Source organism: Gossypium hirsutum, chromosome A12 (assembly GCF_007990345.1).
Source record: "Gossypium hirsutum isolate 1008001.06 chromosome A12, Gossypium_hirsutum_v2.1, whole genome shotgun sequence".
In the NCBI taxonomy this organism is placed as follows: Eukaryota; Viridiplantae; Streptophyta; class Magnoliopsida; order Malvales; family Malvaceae; genus Gossypium; species Gossypium hirsutum.
This window is the reverse complement of record NC_053435.1, coordinates 78,856,814-78,876,657: the sequence shown is the minus strand read 5'-3', so window position 1 is coordinate 78,876,657 and position 19,844 is coordinate 78,856,814. Positions and strand designations below refer to the sequence as shown.

General features: G+C 30.6%; 2 protein-coding genes across 3 annotated transcripts; both read right to left on the bottom strand.

The window, feature by feature from the left end:
- Positions 1-1,407: 1,407 nt before the first annotated feature.
- On the bottom strand, positions 1,408-6,375 carry LOC107893909 (methionine aminopeptidase 1A). 2 transcript variants are annotated; one of them, XM_016819055.2, is made up of 16 exons: positions 5,960-6,375; positions 5,663-5,713; positions 4,984-5,169; positions 4,814-4,889; positions 4,603-4,650; positions 4,433-4,477; positions 4,188-4,287; positions 4,053-4,104; positions 3,599-3,640; positions 3,433-3,494; positions 3,254-3,352; positions 3,073-3,146; positions 2,902-2,971; positions 2,484-2,549; positions 2,313-2,401; positions 1,408-1,768 (listed from the first exon to the last, which is right to left on the bottom strand). In XM_016819055.2, the coding sequence occupies exons 1-16, from the start codon at positions 6,025-6,027 to the stop codon at positions 1,691-1,693; spliced, it is 1,206 nt and encodes a 401-aa protein (XP_016674544.1). In that variant the 5' UTR covers positions 6,028-6,375; the 3' UTR covers positions 1,408-1,690. The 2 variants fall into 2 exon arrangements, with proteins under 2 accessions (XP_016674544.1, XP_040938690.1); XM_041082756.1 differs by lacking the exon at positions 1,408-1,768 and having other exon boundaries at positions 2,307-2,401; positions 2,894-2,971.
- Positions 6,376-7,417: 1,042 nt separating this feature from the next.
- On the bottom strand, positions 7,418-9,972 carry LOC107893911 (probable pectinesterase/pectinesterase inhibitor 36). Its single transcript, XM_016819056.2, has 3 exons — positions 9,449-9,972; positions 8,297-8,620; positions 7,418-8,225 (listed from the first exon to the last, which is right to left on the bottom strand). The coding sequence occupies exons 1-3, from the start codon at positions 9,930-9,932 to the stop codon at positions 7,534-7,536; spliced, it is 1,500 nt and encodes a 499-aa protein (XP_016674545.1). The 5' UTR covers positions 9,933-9,972; the 3' UTR covers positions 7,418-7,533.
- Between the last annotated feature and the right edge of the window lie 9,872 nt (positions 9,973-19,844).

Below are 19,844 nucleotides of genomic sequence, written 5' to 3'. Positions count from 1 at the left end.
TACACTCCTATTAGGACTATACCAGAGAATTTGACTTCAGATTACTATTCAAAAAATATTATTATTTTATTAAATTTAATATTAAATTAAATTTAATACTTATCTTAATAAATGTTATTAATTTAATATTAAAGTGATTATCTTAATATTAAATTAAATTTAATGTTTATCTTGTAGATAAATATTCTATTAATTTAATAAGATTTAATATTAAATTTAATATAATATTTATTTTTAATATTAATTTAATAATATTTATTTTTAATAAATATTAGATTAAATTTAATATTAAATTGATTAATTTTAATTATAATTGAACTCTCTAAACTCTCTCAATATAAAAAAAGTCTTGAGTCATTATTTATACACACTTTTTCTAAAAAATTATTTCAGAAAATTTTTAGAGATATTTTTCTTATTTACAACTTGGTCTAAAAGTTTAGAGAAATTACGAAATTACCCCACTAGTCGGCAAACGTGAGCTTGAGGATCGAAGAAGACTACTCCGTTGAACTGTTCATCTTAGATAAATCGAGAAGGTACAATTTTAATTAAGTATATATTACTTTAGATATCGCAACTAAATTTTTGTTTTAAATTTTTCCTAAATTTATTTTTGGTTATATTGTCTGAACCCGATTTTCTAACAATATATTGTACAAAATTATTTAAACCTTGGCCGCCGCAAGAAAAATTATGGTATATAATTTAAATTTAATTGGACCAACATTACAATGCCAAATAAAAGATTTTGTGCCAATGTTAGCTTGTAACTTTATAAATTTTTCTAATCCTTAAATTTAAATTTTATTTCAAGACATTTAAGGTTATATTATACCGTCAAATTTTTTTTTTAAGTTTTAAGTTTTATTATAATAATTTAATTTTTTTTTATATTTTTAAAGTTTATATAAACAATTTAAAATTTTTGAATGATAATAGAACACAATCTAAAGTATCATATTTTTAAATTCAAATTAAAGAACTAAATTGAGCAAAATAACTGAAATGGAAAAAATATTCAAAGATTAAGTTAATAAAAGTTACCAAATTTCAACACTGATATGGATAAAAAAAAATTGAAAAACATTATTAAATTCAAGAATATATTTTATATACAGTGAAATCTAAGATTATGGGACAGTAAAAAAAATTATATAGTAAATATATTGAAATGATAAAATTAAATGTTTAAAATAATTGAATTATTATTGACTTTATATAGAAAGAACATAAAAAGACAAAAACACCTTAATAATAAAATAACTTATTTTGTATATAAATAAATATTTTAGTAATTAAATTAATGTCATCAATCAAAAACTTATTTTAAAAGTATATATCTATATAGTATATGTTGAGGTGAACTACCTTGATTAATGTAGTAAAGAACCGCAAAATTTATAATGGTCTACAAACATCAAATCATCATCATACAAATTATGATCATCCTTTGTTACAAACAGAAAACTAAGCGGGAAAAAAAAGAATCCATTTTACACATGATCACACACTAAAAACTTGCCATTAAAAGCTTAAATTGAAAATGGTATAGTTCTCTCATTCCACAAAAAAGGGTCGAAGAGTACCCCAAGTTGGGTACACTGCATAATCTCTTGCCCATAAGTATAATGTATAGATTTTAACTTAACTTGGGGTTCTATTATTTTATGGGACAATAAAGATTAGATTACTTGTTTAACCAAGGTAACACGTCGGGCGATGATGGTAGCCGAGCCGTAAGAACTTCGACCCCAGTTTCTGTTACCTGCATTGAAGAAGATTGCATCAATGGAATCATGGATCATTAGATTATTGCAAGACAACCAAGAATGTCCCCTAGGAACACGATCATAATCCGAATGTTTATTGAAAATAGCAGCTCTACCTATGATGCATAGAGCAGTAAAAGTACAATGGAGACCCTATACTAGGAATAGATTGCATTTTGCCCCCCCTACTAAAATAATAGGTAAATTAGTCCTTATACATTAAATCAAACAGCAAACTAATCCTTCAGATAAAAATTTCATCCATTTTTGTTGTTAAAAACCGGTCTCTATATGTCAACACATGCGTGTCACTATCTAATTATTCTGTTAACCACGCTAGTTTTTAACAATACAAATGGATGAAACTTTTAACAAAAAAAAAAACCAAAAAACAAAATTGCTCTTTGATCTAGCATATAGACTAATTTACCTTTTTCTTAGTAGAAGGGTCAAAATGCAATCGAACTCCTAATACAGAGACCTCTAAGATACTTTTACTTGCATTAAGCAAAAAAAATGGAAATGAAAATGGAATGTTACCAAAAGAGTATGCTCAAACTGAGCGCTGCGTTTGCCATCTGCTGTAACAGCAGTCCACCCATCAGGCCACATTTGATCACGCCAAACGCCTATAGACAAAAATCCATCGACATGGTGAGTAAAACGAAAGAATTTATAAGTGGTCAATAAGTATTAAACTTCGGGAGTCACCTGCATTAATCATTGGTTCAATTGTAAAAGTCTGTCCAGCTTTCATTACCCCAACCGCTTTATTTCCTGATCAGGTTAAGAGAAGCAGCAGATAAAAGAAACAGTTTACATAAGCAGTTAAATCATTAAACGTCGATGAAAATTTTCAATAAAAGTACCATGAAAACCCCTATACTAGAAGTTGAATTGCATTTTACCCCCTCTACTTAAAAAATGGGCAAATTAGTCCTTATACATAAGATTAGTTTGCTCATTGGTCTAATGTACAAGGACTAATTTGCTTAAGTGAATGGGGGCAAAACTCCTAGTACAAGGACCCTCATGGTACTTTTACCACGATTTTCCATGAAGCATTTAGGACAGTTGAACATAAAAATAAAATGTAACAGGTTTGCGAAGCTTGATCTAACAAGGATACTTCCATAATGGGGAATATTTGGGGCACAGTGGAACAACTCTCCAATACCATGACCACAATATGATTTCACCTATAGTAACAAAAGATGATAGAGCACGACGTAAACAAAAACTGTAATCGAGATGATATGTGAACCGGAATATATATGCATAGACCAAATTTACACATTACCACAGATAACCCTGACATCGAACCATGGCGATTAATAACTTCTCCAACATCACGAAACCTCACTCCAGGCTTAACTAGAATTCGAGTGCCAAAATAGATTTATCAGAAATCAAGTCTCTATCCCATTGCAAAGATTACAATATGAAAAACTCATCGACAAAAAAGACTATGAATCACATACCAATAGATATTGCTTTATCTAAGCACTCGTATGTACACTGTACCAGCTTACGAGATGCTTCATCTACGTTTCCCACAAAATATGTTTCGTTTAAATCGCCTGCACAATGAGTCAATCCTTCATCAAGTACGGAGCTTCATTATGTGGCATTGGAATTATATAAACGAGAAGATTCTTACCATGAACACCTTTATAGTAAACAGTCACATCAACATTTATAATATCACCGTCTTCCAGTTTCCTAAGGCAACCCGATTTCAGTTCAAGCGCATCTTAGTAGATGATAAATACCAACGATGAATGTAAACACTGTAAAAGTTTCTAGAATTAGAACAAAGCTAATACCTTGCATCGGGAATCCCATGGCATATAACTTCATTAACTGACCTGGAAAAGAAAACGAAATATGTTTTAATTAATCAACAAGGTAAAAGTACCGTGCAGGCCCCTATACTAGGAGTTGGATTGCATTTCACCTCCTCTACTCAAAAAACGGGCATATTAGTCCATGAACGTTAGATTAAAGAGCAAATTGATCCTTTTGTGTAGACGTGGCAGGCCACATGTCACTGACTGGTTATTCTGTCAATCAAGCCAGTTTTTAACCGTACAAATGGATGAAATTTTTAATAGAAAGGACCAATTTACTTTTTGATCTAAAGTACAGAGACTAATTTGCCCTTTTTTGATTAAAGGGGGCAAAATACAATCCGACTCCTAGTACAGGGGCCTCCATGGTATTTCTACCATCAATAGAATAATATCCAGAAATTCAACAGATATATATAGAAGAACTTACGTGCAACAAGACTTTGGGAAGAAATGATAATTGAGAGGTGATGGATAAGCTCCTGCATGAGAGATTACATATAAAGTGAAACCAGATAGATGCACAATCACAAATACATGCAGCAAAATGAAAGTTCATTCCAACCTGCAGCAACAGTAGCCTCATGAACCACTCGATCAATTTCATCTGTTGTTACACCAGGACGGATCATTCGAGCAGCTGCATCCAAAACCTCCCTTGCAATCTAGCAATAGAGATTTAAATACCAAGAGATCTTGAAACAACTCGAGAAAAATTAAAAATCAATTCCAAAGAAAGTTGGATATAACTAAAAATTGAACAAAGGGCTGTGAATCAAAAAACAAAATCAAGTGGAAGATGGAACTTACACGACATGTTTCTCGCATTCTCTCAATTTGATCAGGAGTCTTGATCTTCATACAGACACACCAAAAGTTAATAAGAAAAAAAAGAAGAAGATAAAGTCATAAGGAGCATATAAAGTATATATTATTTGTTCTCTAAGGCTTAAGAAGAGATTTCACTCGCATAAACTTACCTCAACACGATGTTGCCAATCACTGTTCGGCTCAACCTTTGGAACTCCCTGCATATGAAAGGACAACAAAAATATCTTAGAAATGCAAAATCAACACGAAAGAAGAGAGAAAATAAGGTTAGTTGTTCATGAATAGGTCGGTCATCAACAAATTTCCCACTCAATTGCTAATAAGTATTCCATATACACGAACTGATTTCCAAATACTCACATCATTAGCCCAATCAGGCTTATCAATGTGAGCAGGTACATTACGCTTGACAGATATGGGATATGGTCTAAGTGACCTGAACAACAAAGATAATAATAAAAATCAGAAATAACAAGGACCCAAACTTAAAAAGAAAGTGTAAAAGAGGGACTACAATCTTAGACAAGTACCCTGTCCAATTAAAAGGAGGAAGTTTCGGAGTCCGACTTTGTCCTTTCCTCAAGCAATATAGCCAACCCTCACTAGCTAAATCAGAGTTTTGTCCACCAGCACCATCTGTACCAAGTGAAGACAGCTTTGCCTTCAAATGAACTGACTTGTGTGAGCTCCAAGAAGCCTTGAAACAATCCTGAGTGCTGTCAATAAAAACAACACCATTAAAGAAGAAAAGGGTTACATTCTTCTATTAGTCCCTATACTTTGTGAAATTTGAGGATTTCGTCCCTACTTCAATTTGATGTTCAAATTAGTCAATTTTAGTCTAGTCCTTACCCAAACAGTAACACTTAAATCTATTTGGATAAATTCAATTGCTAGTACTGTATTATGTATAGGTTTGTAGATTTAATTCATATTCTCCAATTGGATCATTTAAGTCCCTATACTTTTTGAATTTTGACATTTTAATACTAACATAAATGATAATAGTTAATTCACTAACTGGATTTTTAAAGAGTACTATGTGGAAATAGTAAAGCTAACACAATATTTAATATACCATAATATGTTTGCCTCATCAAATTTTGAAAATAGCATAACTTAATAAATTTAACAGTTATCAGACAGAAATTTTAATTTTTGAAAAGTACAGCGACTAAATAAAAATCTACAAGAAAAAGATATACATACCAGAAGGCAGCACCTTCACGAGGAAGCTTTAACTGCACACACTTAGGACACCTACAGACAATAAGCTATATCATTAACAAAAGGATTCAGCTTAATTGTAAAGTTCATCACTATTAACCAAATACAGCTCAATTCACATTTTTTTATGCTCAAAATAATTTAAAAAAAAAACACTATAAACCAATTACAAGCTAATTCAAAATATCTCACAAATTTGAAAGCTACCCAATGTTAATTACACCAAAAAATTTGATATTCTAAAAATGATAATATCTTAAAGCGAAAACAATAACATACTGAAGGCTAGCAGGATTGCTACAACGAGCACATGAAAGCGTCTCCGCCGCATCAGAGCCACCAGCCATTGGACCTTATGTATAAGATTGAACCACCCGGTTCAATTCAAAAATAAATTAAAAGGAAAGAACCAATAAACTATTACTGAATTGTCTGTGATTGAAAAAATAAATTGGGGAATTTTTTTATTGAGAAAATTAGGGTTAAACTTTTATAGTAATAAATAATCTGGGTTCCACTAACAAATCCCTAAAAACTTAATAAAATTTCTCCCCAATCTATTTATCTGCCAGCGATTTTTAACTTAAATTACGATTGACAATGAAAGAGTTAGAAAATTGAAATTTCAGCCCAAAATGTACAATCTTGTCTTAAAAAAAACCTAATTGTCGGCTCAAGGAAGATAAAGCTCTAGTCTTTTAGGGCTTTTGGAATTTTAAATCTTTTTATTTGGAACTAGGGCTTTGAATATTCATAGCTTTTGGGCTTATCTTGCATCTTCGGCTTTTCTATTTTTGTTTTGGGTACATTAACGTTTTGGACACTTAAATTGGTTATAAAATAGTCACTAAATTATTTAAAAGTTTTTTATAAGTCACTAGATTGTTAAAATTATTATTGTATGGCATTATCTGTTTGCACCATCTGCACCAATAGAAAGCTCCCATTCTCCTTTTTTTTATATAGTTCTGTTGTTTTTTATATTGTTTGAACGTTACAAATTTGCAAACTAAAATTCAAATAAAATTTTTTTCTGATCATCAGATTGACATGGATTTAAAGTATGTTCTTCTACTCATCGATGAGCATTAATCCATCGTATTAATCGTTAAATCGTCGCTTGAAACTCACAAGTTAGACTTAAAAAAAAGAACTTAACAACACAGTGACTTAAAGAAAACTTTTGAGTGATTCACTGACCATTTTGTAATTTTTTTAAAATTAAAGTAACTAAAACGTAAATTTACTAGTAATTTAGTTAGATTAAATTATTTTTTAGAGAAAATGTTTCGATTGTGTTTGATAAATTGAATTCGAAGATGGCTTATATAGGAAAATAGATTGGGTTTAGAGGCTAGAAGATTCTACGAGATATATAATAAACTTTAGGAACATTAGAGTTTACTTAGAGACACTATTATCGGTTGCTCATTTGATTATATTGGTAAGTATAGTGACTAGTTTATTGATCCTGCAACAAGGGATAGGTGATAGTCTTAACCCCAAAATAGTAAAAGTATCTTGTAATTTCTTCAAATTTTAAAAAATCACATGCTTGACAAAGCTATCGAGTCTTGAGTATCTATTTATATTTATACTATATTTAAGTTATTTAATTTCACAAGTATTTACTACAAATCATATTTTAGCTTTATATAAAAAATATAAAAATTAATTTAAACTTCAACTCTTAATTAATCACAATTATCTTTTAAACTTTTATTAATAATACTAAAATAACATACAATTTAACCCATAAAATATTTTAGCTATAATTTTTAGATTAAAACTTTTAAAGGCATTATTATCACATCACAAAAACATTAACAACATTACAATAAGAAACCATTAAATTAAAGCCTTGAATTAAAAGGCACACCAGTCTCTGGAATCCATAGCTCTCCTTGTATGAACCTATTCACCGTAAAAGGGTTAGCCTCTTCGGCCCGGTTGAAGACATGAAAACCGGGCCACTTCACTCGATTCCCGATCGAAGCACCATTCCCTGTGTTCCTATACTCCGCATAATACAACGTTGACAACGCAAAGCTGCCGCTCCATTCATTCCATCCCTTGGGGTCGATTAAACCGTCAAGGTCCGTCTTCATGAACACCGTCCTTGAATACTTCTTCCATGGCCTACCTAAGTAACTCTTGAACAAATGCTTGACCGAATCGAAATCGGGTGCTGGCCTCACTCGGGATTCCACGATTGAAATCCCTGTGTTCTCGTTGGGATCGTCTCTCCCTTGTGCCGTTACCATGTTGGATTGATGGTCCATCGGTCTTTTGACAAAGATGTCGCAGTTTTGCAACACGGCCGAGGCGTCACCAAATATGTAATCGATTGTGCCGTGTATGTGACAGTCTCGGTAAAATTGTCGCAGCGAGTGGAGGAAGAGACTGTCTTGGTAACCCTTGATGCTACAGCGGTAGAACACAGAATGATCGGAACTTACCCTTAATGCCACAGCTTGATGTTTATGCGGACCGGCAGTGTTCTCAAATGTCACGTCCCGTGCCCAAAAACCATCCCCGGAAACACCTACAAAAACAAAAAACTGAATTAAACGCATCCATATCATCAAATCTAAAATTTGAACTCGAGTTTCTTACCGAATGTTGCGGAGCCATAAGTAGTGGAACCATCCGGTACATTTCGGTTACCAGTTACGATTGTTTTGTCCATGCCATCGCCGACCAACATTATGTTTTTAAGGTTCTTGTCTATGTCTACTTTCTCATTATACACCCCTGCTTTCACATAAATGATTACCCTTGGACGACGGTTGTTACCTATCCTAGCAACGGCGGCCACCGCATCATTGATCGTTTTGTGAGTACCGGAGCCATCTTTTGACACGACAAAATCAGCCTTTGAAGTTGTTGGGTTCCATGATGTTAAGAGTTTCCCACCGAGTCGTGGTCTATGCATTAGCTCTGTCGAGAACAGAACAAATAGGTAATTTAGTAAGTAGTAGGTTTCTATGCAAAAGAACCAGTCCAATAAAAGAGAAAAGTCAAATTCTTCTTCGAGTCCTTCTACTCTGCTTAAATTTACAAAAATTTAAAATTTTGAATTTCGTTAATCCAAATGGTTAGCCCAATATAAATACTAATACCAATCAGGATCGATTTTTAACTGAAGAATCAATTTACTCTTTAATTTAATATGGAAAAATTAATTTATTCATTTTCTAATAAATTAAGAAAATTACGTGTGTTGAAAATTTAAATTATTTTTGAAAAGATAATTTAATTCGAAAAATACCTTCCAGCTAATGCTAGTATTTTGAAAGGGGTGTTTTAAGGAAAAAAACCCACGCTGGTATTTTATTTAATTAGAATAATTAGCAGTATTAGTTTATTGATTAATTTAATTTTAAGTATAGTGAAGGGATTAAAACCATAATTTAACCAAAAAAATGAACACTATAATGGAACAAATATGTGCATAATTTGCTGCACATAGATGCATGAATCACGAAACCCAAAGTACATAACTTTATCTACATTTTATTTTATTACCAATGAATTTATTTCAACCCACTTAAAAGTTAGTGAGAATTTCTTGAGGGAGATGGATTATACCGAAAGAAAATTTCGAAGGATTATTTTTCTAAAATTGATGATGATCTCTTGTTATTAATATTATCTTACATCGAATCAAAATTTTATCGATTAAAGGCGGCAAAATCTTAGAGTATATTTTATTAATATTATTAAGATTATTATTTATCAAATATTTAATTAGTTAAAAGAAATTACCTTGCTCAACAACAGCTTCCTTCCCATACATTGCATACAATGCCAAAGCTTCACTAACCAAACTCGTCAAATTTCGACCCTGTCCATGTTCTTGAATCCCAAAATCCTTCTGTCCCAACCCTTCCGAACAACTCCGATGGTTCGCAAGCACGCCGCTCAACCACGTCCGAGCATCATCGACAGTAAACCCTCGAGAGGATAGCAAAACCGAGAGCCTAGACTCACTTTCATCATACAACTTAATACAATCAGCCAAACCCATACCATGATAATGCATAGTATTGTGCAACCCATATAAGCTCATCGAAGCCTTAGCCAAGTTCCTTGACTGCACCACCATGGTCCTAGCCATTTGAACCACCTCCGTAACTTGTTTTAAATGTGAGCCAGTGGTGGCAGTAGCCATGGCTAAGAGAGAAAGAAGAAGAAAGGTGGTACCGGTAGTAACGCTTGTAGACATATTTGGTACACTAGTGAATGACATGCATGGATTTCGTGGTGTGGGGTTTGGTTTTGTTTTTGATATTATAAATATATATATGTATATATATAGTTCGGTGAAGAAGCAAACACATGGACTATTTTGTGGACCAGGTGTCGTTTGAGGTTTAAAACAACATATGGAACATGCATGCATGTTCGGTCATGTTGGTGGTGATTTGGTTGGTATTTAATTTTCATAGCCAGTTTTTATGGAAAAACATCATCGGTCCTGGTGAGGAACTAACAATCTTCGAACTGTGGATAAAGGTGAAGGATTTTTAGACACTTTCTCATCCGACACGAATTATATATGTTTTAATGACATTGTCGAGCCATTATAAATAGTTTCAGAGATTTGAAATAACAAAACCAATTAGGTTTGGTGAGTGTTCTGTTTATGTTGAGGGTTGAGGGCGAGCAGTGTATCAAACACTCAAACAATGGAAGTATTATATTTGGAGTATCTATATTTAATTATTGTTGGATTTTATCTTTCTACTTTAAGGAGAGTTTTAATAGGATCTATTAAAGAAATATTCTTTTAAGTATTTGACTAGTTAAGTAGTAATGTTTTTAGCCACTTATGTTATTTAAAGTCATAGATAGTATAAAAAAAGTGACGTCATGTTATTTATATTTTTTTAATAGTTTAATACTACATTAATATTTTTATATTAAATTTCAGTATTTTTATCATGAAAAAAATTAAATTCAAATAAAAATATTCTTAAAATTTAGAATGAAATTATTAATATAATATTAAACTATTAAAAAAATAATATCTCTATTTCATATCATTCTTTCACTTTAATCCTAATAGCAAGTATTGCAATATTTAGCATTTACTTAAGTACGAAACTGAATCAATTACACGTTAGCAAAGGCTAAAAATTTTGGCAACAACCTGTTGAGAAGAGCATTAAAGCTTTGGCCATATTTAGGCATTTGGCAACGCAAAAACAATGGGTACGTGTTGCCTCCTATCGATTTACATATTATATGATGATCGGTTCGAGTCATGCTCGTATATTCTTTTTACATAATGTCAAATTTAACTTGAATGTTGATTTTTTTTTTTAGTCTTTACTTTTAGTTAAATTTGATTTTTGTTTTTTTAAATTAATTTGACTATTAATCTTTTTAAAAAAATCGAAGTATTTTTTTAATAAAAATATTAAGTAAAACGTTATATTTTTAAATATTGCAGTCAACATGGCAATTTACATGTATTTCATGCTAATTGTTTTTGAATTTTTATGAACCTTTTTATTTTTATTTTGTAGAAATGAGGGGTACTTGCTTTGCAAACAGAAATTATGACTAAAATAGTGCTAGAAATTGTGACCACAGTTTCAACCACAAAATCAAATGTGCGAAAACATAAAGATGAACATTGAGATTGTTTACGTGGTTCAACTTTGGTCTACATCTGCGGGGCCTTACCTAGAGCAATGATTCACTATCTTTCTCATAGTACAACTAATTATTTAAGTTCTAACATTGATCTAACTCTCACCAATTTAGTGATCTCGATGTTGTACAAAGACTAAATCTCTCTTCCACTAAGCTTTCCCTTTAAAAGTTTAGTTTTGCAATACAAGAAAATCTCTTGATTGCTTCCAAAAACAATGCACGCATAAGACATTCCTTACTTAAACAAATTTGTGCTCTCTAAATCTATCAATTACTTTAACCTAGACAAAACTTAAGTTTAAATACTAGTTAAATTTTGCTTACATTAGAGTCATAGTCTAATCACTTTTCTATAAAGTAAAGCTAAAAACCAATATAGGATGATAATTCCATAAGTGTCTTTGTAACATTGTTGAAAAAAATCCAGTGAGAAAATAGTTCTCTTGCACAGTGAAAAATAAAAAATTTGAAAATCGAGTCCATTTTTTATATTGATAGCAATAATCTTTACCCAAAATTGCACATGTGTTTTCAGCTAGACAAATCCTTGTCATTCCTGACTTTCAATCGAACGGTCTTCTCTGCTATTTTCATATCACAAACTACTTCGAGTGTGGGCTCGAATAAATTCGAATCAAACATAGAACCATAAATTATTTACTTTACTTTCAATGGGAAAAAAAATATCTCTTAAATAGAAACTAGTAGAATTGTTATTTCAAAAAATAGAATTTATACTTAGAAATAAATTCTTATTATTTTTGGACAGACTAACAATGTCTCAAAATTGTGTAAAACTTATTGTGTATTTAGCCCTACCGATGCCATATATTTATAGGGAAAATAAGTGAAACCCTTGTTGAATTAGTAGAAGTCTATTTAAAAGAAAAACAACTTTCTAGTTGAACTAGAAGAGAGAGGGATAATAGGGTGTGCCTCCCTTCGTATGTATTATGATGGGGATTTTGGCCTTCTTCTGTGTTAGGTCCAATTATATGTACTTTCTGAACTTTTAACCCAACACTTTATAATTTAATACAACCCAATACATGTTTTTTTATTTCTCAAAATAGACATTATTTATTAAATTAATTTAAATTAATAAATTTTCCAATTAAATAATTTTCTCAACCCGATTCTTAATCCATTAAAATTATGACAACTTTACCGTAAAAGAATCTATGAGAAAATATATTTAATTTCTACATTCAACAGATTCACAATAACCAATTAATTTAATTCAATTTTTGAACTTCAATTAATTAATTAATTAATTTATAATTTGAAAAACCATAAATTAATTCTCAGGTTATTTTCATACTTAGTGAGAAAACCACATTCATTTTCGAATGTTTCCTATTTCTCTAACCTTATCAATTATATCCATTTATATTCATTTGATTCAACATGCAATTCATTTCTGATTTCAACGAGCTAATGGAGGGGCTGATTAGACATATGTGATTAGGGCTCAAATGATTTATAATTAAGTTCCAGCTTTTCGTGAATTAATTATAAATTCATTTAGTCATAAATTCATTCTACTATTGTATCGTGACTGAGCTCTCTCTAATGGCATACCATTATGAAAGCAACTCGATTAGTGCTTATCCAAAAACCTTATCATAAGTATGTTACCTTCATAGGATATCCTTAATCCCTTTGGGATAAATCCACTCTCGCAATATGATCTTATTTTATCCTATTTGTAGTTTTGGTAATTATTAAATGTATAGTATATACATGTTGATTTTTTGCGTGCATGGTACGTGGTAGTAAAAGGTAGTCGAATGTATATTGGACTGTTTAAGAGATTGTTGAACATGGTAAGTGGTGTGTGGTATGGCTGAATGCAGTAAGTGACCTAATTGGTGATGGTCGAATGTCTGGGGACTTAAGGTGTGGTTAATCAAATATGTAGTGCTATAGGGGTTAACCAGTCGATTTCTTACTGCTATTGATGATTGATTGCATGTTATTGCACGACTTGTTCTATTAAGTATACTGATTATTACTATGTTATGATTGCATGAAAAATCATGTCATTGTCTGTTACTGTATAATGATTGCATGTAAAGCATGACATTGTTACTAAATCATTGATCGCATGTTAATACATGTCACTATTCTGTACTGTACTTGGTCCTGTCATGCATGTTATGCCATTCTATTGCATGGGGTTGGGAATATTGGTAACAGAGGAATTCTATGGAGTTCTAGTGGTTTACCCACAAATATGGGAGCTCTGCCGATTAATCCACTAATATGGGAGTTTTGGCAGCATAGCCACAACACTGGAGTATTGTTCAGAGTTTTGGCGGTTCGTCCGCAAACTACTGGCAGTTTATAGGAAATTATTTATTGTTACTGGTGGTTTATCCACAATGAGCTACGACTCTTACTATTATGGTGTGTACGGATGAATGAGTTTTGGGGAACTCATGGTGTGTAGCAGATAGATGGGTAGGAAATTGCACTGACATTAATGCACATATACATACATTCTGAGAACTTTGTGATTCTGTATATTCTGAAACACAATGATCTGTGACACTGTTATCACTGTTATCTCTGTTTACTTACATGCTTTTGTGGTCTTTAGTTCACTGATTTCTTATGATTAAGGCTCACACTGAGCTTTCAAGCTCACCCCTTTAGTTTATTTCTTATAGATAACCCTCAAGATTAAGATCGGACTCGGCATACGAAGGTCTTATCTCAGATTTTCAGTAATAAAGTATTATTTATTCTTCTTTACTTATTTTGATTTTTAATTTTGGGATTGTAAATTTTGTTAACATGGATTGTGGCATGGGTTGTTTTTACTTGGATTTTGCATGCATGAAATATTGGTTAAAAATTGATCAAGTTTAATAATCAGCCTAATATGATTCAAAACATGGGATTTCAAACAAAAACCAAAAGCAACACTTTTTTTTGCTGCAAAATGGTGAAACATAGTTTTTCTAAAGGTTTACTGACAAAATCAATTGAGGGTTTTTATTTTCAAATGACACATCTTTCGAATAAATTGGACTTATATTATAGATAACCTAACAATAGGATGTATTTAATAAACCTAAGGAAACCGCGCTAAGTTTAATAAACCTAAGGAAACCGCGCTAAGTTTTCTGAAAAATTGATCGAAATAGTGGTTTTCAGACTGAACGGTTTTTATTTGGCCATTTTGGTGGCTAATGTAGCCTTCAGAATTCAGCCATAATGTCTAGGCTGAGTTTGAGAGGTTACATATATATTTGATAATCAAGAATTCAAGTATGAATTGGATACTAAACTTGGGCATTCATATATGACCACTCAAATGTATGTATTGATATGTTATGAAATGGTACTTGGTAAAATGGATTTTGGCATTTAAGCTCACTTTGTGGTTGTGATTGCCATGCTAGGTAAACTCTACCTAGTTATTTAGTTTGTTTAGTTATATTATGAATCAAGATCAGTTATCATTTTAATACCTTTGAACTTTCTAAGAACTTACTAAGCATTCAAAATGCTTATCTAGTTGTTTTCCTTCTTTGTAGATATTCGGTTTGCGGACTCGTCAATCAGACTTCACAAATAGCACACTATCCCTCTAGTAACTTGGTAGACTTTTACTTGTTTAAGCTTGGTATTGTGACATGTACATAGGTGTTTATTTATTTAATAACTTGTGAATGGATGGTTGCTTGAAACCTTGTTTAATGTTTGGTTGTGAGTAGCTAATATCCATATATGTTCAAATGAATGTTTTGACAATATGATAAGTTATATATATGTTGTGTGTGAATCAATATGAATGATAAAATTTGAATATTCAATAGTATGATTTGAACATGAATTTATAAAGTCTTTAATTGGTTGAATGGTTGAAAGTATGTTAGATGGGTTGTGTAATTGCTAACTTGTTTGGATTAAATTGGTGTCAAATTGTGATGTTTTGAATTGGTAATGGCTGTATGCATTGATTGGTATCTATGGGGAGTATTTTGTGCAGGTGTGATCGATGTGTGATTAAGGACACATCTTAACCAATTTTGATTTTGGCATGAAAAGGGACCAAATGGTAGTTTTTGTCACATTGGCTTTAAGGTATCGATACATTGGTAAAAGTATCAATACCTAGCATTTTCAATCAGTTTTTCAAACAAACAGAATGCCAAAACAATATCGATACCAGGCTAAAGTATCAATACCTACATCAGGGTATCAATACATTACATGTGTATCGATACTATTAAACTTTGGCTTTAAATTGTTACAAAACAGAATGTTAAAATGGTATCATTACCAAATAACACTATCTATACCTAAAGGAAAGTATTAGTACTTAAAGTTTAGTATTGATAGCTCTTGATTTAATTTAATTTTATGAAACATTGAAGTTAAATTTGGTATCAGTACCTTCAAGGGGTATCGATACCAATTGAGAATACATTACATGTGTATCGATACTATTAAACTTTGGCTTTAAATTGTTACAAAACAGAATGTTAAAATGGTAACATTACCAAATAACACTATCTATACCTAAAGGAAAGTATTAGTACTTAAAGTTTAGTATTGATAGCTCTTGATTTAATTTAATTTTATGAAACATTGAAGTTAAATTTGGTATCAGTACCTTCAAGGGGTATCGATACCAATTGAGGAAATTTTGAAAACTTTGCTATTTGTTCTTTATTCATGCTCAGGTCTACAAATGAGTTTTCTTAAGCTTGATTAAGTCTCGAGAAAGTATAATTATCATGTTAAGACTGTAATTATGACACGTTGAAGTGTTCAAATAGTTTATTTTCAATGTTTTCATCAGTAGTTCCTCTGACAACAGATGTAGCATCTCGGAGCTTGAACTCGACGCTCGGTTCAGGTGAAGGTTGTTATAAGATATAATAGTGAAAAGTGAAAAGTGAAAAGTGAAAAGTGAAAAATGAAATGAAATTGATTTATTTATCCATTTTTCAAATAAATAGAAAGAAATTACATGTTTACTATAATATGGGCACATTTAATAATTTTACTATTTATTCAATTTAGTCCCTGAATTCAAGATAAACATAACTTTCGATTTCTAGCTTCAAATTAAAATCTGATTTCATATATTCTTATTAGGAATGTTATATTTTCTATTTCTAACATAATTTCATGACATATTTTATATTTATTCAATTTGGTCCCTAATATAACAAAGTTAACAAACAAGATAAATTAACTTTACAATTTAGTCCTTTTTATAATCTAAGTTTAAAATCTATACATTTCAAACCTGTTTCAACAATTAATTAATATTGGAAACTTTCTAAAACTTTAATAGTTTATCAAATTGGTACATAGGCTAGCTAAATCAAGCTCCCATGATCACAAATCTATAAAAATTACAAGAAAAATGACTTGTTTGCCTTAATTTTTGTTTGACCGAAAGCTTGAAAAGCTTGGAAACTAATCATAATTAATCTAGCTTAATTACCTTAAGTTTGGTTTTATTAACTTAAAAGTAACTATTATTTATTCTTAATGGGATATGACATCATCATCCACGAATTCTCATTTAAAATTGGTTTAATTACCATTTTTTACCTTTAGCTAATTGTTATTTAAGTCCTCAAGCCTTTTGTTAATTAAAAATTTATAGTAATTAAACTTTTACAATTTAGTCCCTGAGCATTAATTAACTATTAATTCAACAAATTAACTCGACAATATTCAATATATTTTTATAATAACCCCGTAAATATTCCTATTTTATATTTACTGACTCCGTTTACAAAAATGAGGTTCCGAAACCGCATTTTTTGATACCATTGAAAATCGTGTCATTACATGAAGTACTCATATTTTTCAATATTTAACAAGGGATCAAAATCTGATTTCATATCATTTCGTTAAGGACCTTGTACTTCTAACCTTTAACATAATTTTTCAATAACTTTAAATTTATTCAATTTAATCCTTAATGTCAAAATTAAGTAAACTTTCAATTCTAAATTAATCTCACTATCTTCTAATACAATTTCAACTAAATCTAAACTTAAAAATTACATATCTATCAATTTCAAGCTTGATTCCTTCGATATTCACTAATGGTGACTTCGGGTGAATCTTGCATTTTGGAAATCTAAGACATGGGTAAGTTAAATCAAGCATAGGTGATTAAAAATTTCATTAAAAAATCATGAAGAAATCTCACCTACTACTTCAATTAGAGGATCGAATGTTAAAAAAGCTTAACAAGTTTTTCTTCTTTTCTCACTAGCTTGGCCAACACAAATGAAAAAAAATGATATTTTTATTGTCTTTCCACTAAATTTCATACATATACCATAATTAGTAACTTAATTAAAATAATAAAGCATGATTAACTCATAAATTAAAGATATATATATCTTTCTAATTATAATATAAAGCTAAGTGGAAATAATCATCTGCCACTATCTCATATTTAACAATAGTTAAATAACCATTAGGTCCTTGGTTAATTGTTAACTACGTCCTCAAGAATTTTTTAATTTAAAATTCAATAGAGATTAAACTTTTATAATTTAGTCCCTAAAACTTTAATTAATGATTTTCTTAGTTAAATTACTTAATCGATTCTTTAATATTTTTTCAAACTAACTCCGTAAATCTTTTTATTTTATTCTTACAGACTCGTTTTATGAAAATGGAGTTCTGAAGTCGCATTTTCTCCAACAACGCCTAAAATCGGGTCATTGCAATCTTGGTGTAATTTAATGTCTTCACATATAGAAAGTGACTTTACTTATTTCGCAAGTAATCAAACTTGATCCGCAAGAACCAATTTTCAAGTCTTCAATTTTAACTCAACTGGTCTTTATATTTTGAGCTCTAACTTGTCAAAATATCTCAAAAAACAGATAGCCTAATACCTTTGTTATAAAATTTGCCAACTCTGAAAATAGGCAAGTACAACAATGAAACAGTGCCTGAAGTTGTGGCCACTATTTTAGCCTCAGAAATAACTATAGAAATTTTCTTGCCTCCAAATGTGTCAATACACTTTTTGAATAGTTTTATAAGTTTTAAAAGAATTTGCTGATGTGTCATATAAGACAAATAGTGCCATGTCAGCATGAAGTACACATGGACTTCCATGTAGATTGCCATGTCAACATCGTTAAAATGTTGATATTTTAGTCATAATTTTCGTTAAAAAAAGCAATTTGACTTTTTTTTGAAAGGTTAATGGTCAAATTTAGCTAAAAAAAATTAAGGGTCAATTTAACAAAAGATGTAAATGATAAGGTTTAAATTTGACATTATTTTTTTTCTCAGCAGAAATAATATTATTTATAAAAGCCACTAAACTAGTAGCAAAGAGACCAAAACAACAACACAATGTTCCTACCAACTAAATCAACCGAGAACACCCAAAATAACCCCCCAAAAAAAAGGCCAACAAAATCAATGAACCTTATAATTTGGCCTACTGATTACGAGTGTTCATTAAATCTCTAAGGTTGTGAGATTGTTTTGCAGGCCATGCTTATGTGGTAATTTAAATAGATGTGTGATAAAATCCATATATTTTTTAAGTATCTCTAAAATTGACATTATACTTTTTTTTTATAATATATGTATTCTTCATGTCTATTTTATAGTTCATTAAGATTAATTTTTCAAGGTTTGTGACTACCTTTTCTAATAATATCATCTTCACAATTCAAACCCAAGTTTAATTCTTATAAATACAATGTGTCTTATCTCTGCACCCTACACTTGTTGACCAAATAACACTTGTATTTGTGCCTTTTTTTAGTCCTTAACAAATGATAAAAAGCAAAAACATAAGGGACAAGTTACTAATTCGGTAATCAAGTCATAGCTATTCTTTCGATGCTTTGTACTGAAAAACTTTCTTTTATGCGAATATAAAAATATTTTCGTGTTCGTTTTATTATTTATAAAATTTTTTTTGAGGTTGTGATTGTTTTTTCTAATATTATTGTCTTTAGAGTTTGAAACTTAATTTTTTTTCTAATAATGCAATGTGTTTTACTATTGCATTTAAGCCTTGTTTATAAAAGTGGTTTTCATATGCATTGTTAAACGTGATGGAAAACACTTGTTTATAGTGGGATACTGTTGTCAATTTAGATTGATAATAACATTATAGAAGTAGAGGAATTAAATCTAAAATTTTAGCATAGTAAAGGTAGTAAAACTATAATTAAGCCAATAATAGTATCCTTGTTATGAATAGGTCTTATTATGAATTATATCCTTCTACTCTACAACAATTGGGAAGTAGCCCCTCAACTTTAATTTATATAATTTGATCTTCATACTTTACGAAAACTGAAAATTTAATTTAATTATATAACATCGTTAGACCTTACCATTCATAGTGTAGGACAACCAAATTTTGATAACTTTAGTAGTAAATTACCCTTTAAATTATAGCCGAATTTCCAGCTTGGTTTTTAAAATTAAAAGTGGTTCTAAATTCTTAATTTTATCTTAGTTTTCCGGAAAATGA

What these genes read in the sequence shown, in the direction of transcription:
- LOC107893909 (XM_016819055.2), bottom strand. Translation starts at nt 6,027, where the DNA reads ATGGCTGGTGGCTCTGATGCGGCGGAGACGCTTTCATGTGCTCGTTGT. An exon ending in AGCAATCCTGCTAGCCTTCA is followed by an intron (nt 5,714 to 5,959) that starts GTATGTTATTGT and finishes TATTGTCTGTAG; the next exon opens with GTGTCCTAAGTGTGTGCAGT. An exon ending in GAATGCGAGAAACATGTCGT is followed by an intron (nt 4,288 to 4,432) that starts GTAAGTTCCATC and finishes CTCTATTGCTAG; the next exon opens with ATTGCAAGGGAGGTTTTGGA.
- LOC107893911 (XM_016819056.2), bottom strand. Translation starts at nt 9,932, where the DNA reads ATGTCATTCACTAGTGTACCAAATATGTCTACAAGCGTTACTACCGGT. An exon ending in GGAAGCTGTTGTTGAGCAAG is followed by an intron (nt 8,621 to 9,448) that starts GTAATTTCTTTT and finishes TGTTCTCGACAG; the next exon opens with AGCTAATGCATAGACCACGA. An exon ending in TTATGGCTCCGCAACATTCG is followed by an intron (nt 8,226 to 8,296) that starts GTAAGAAACTCG and finishes TTGTTTTTGTAG; the next exon opens with GTGTTTCCGGGGATGGTTTT.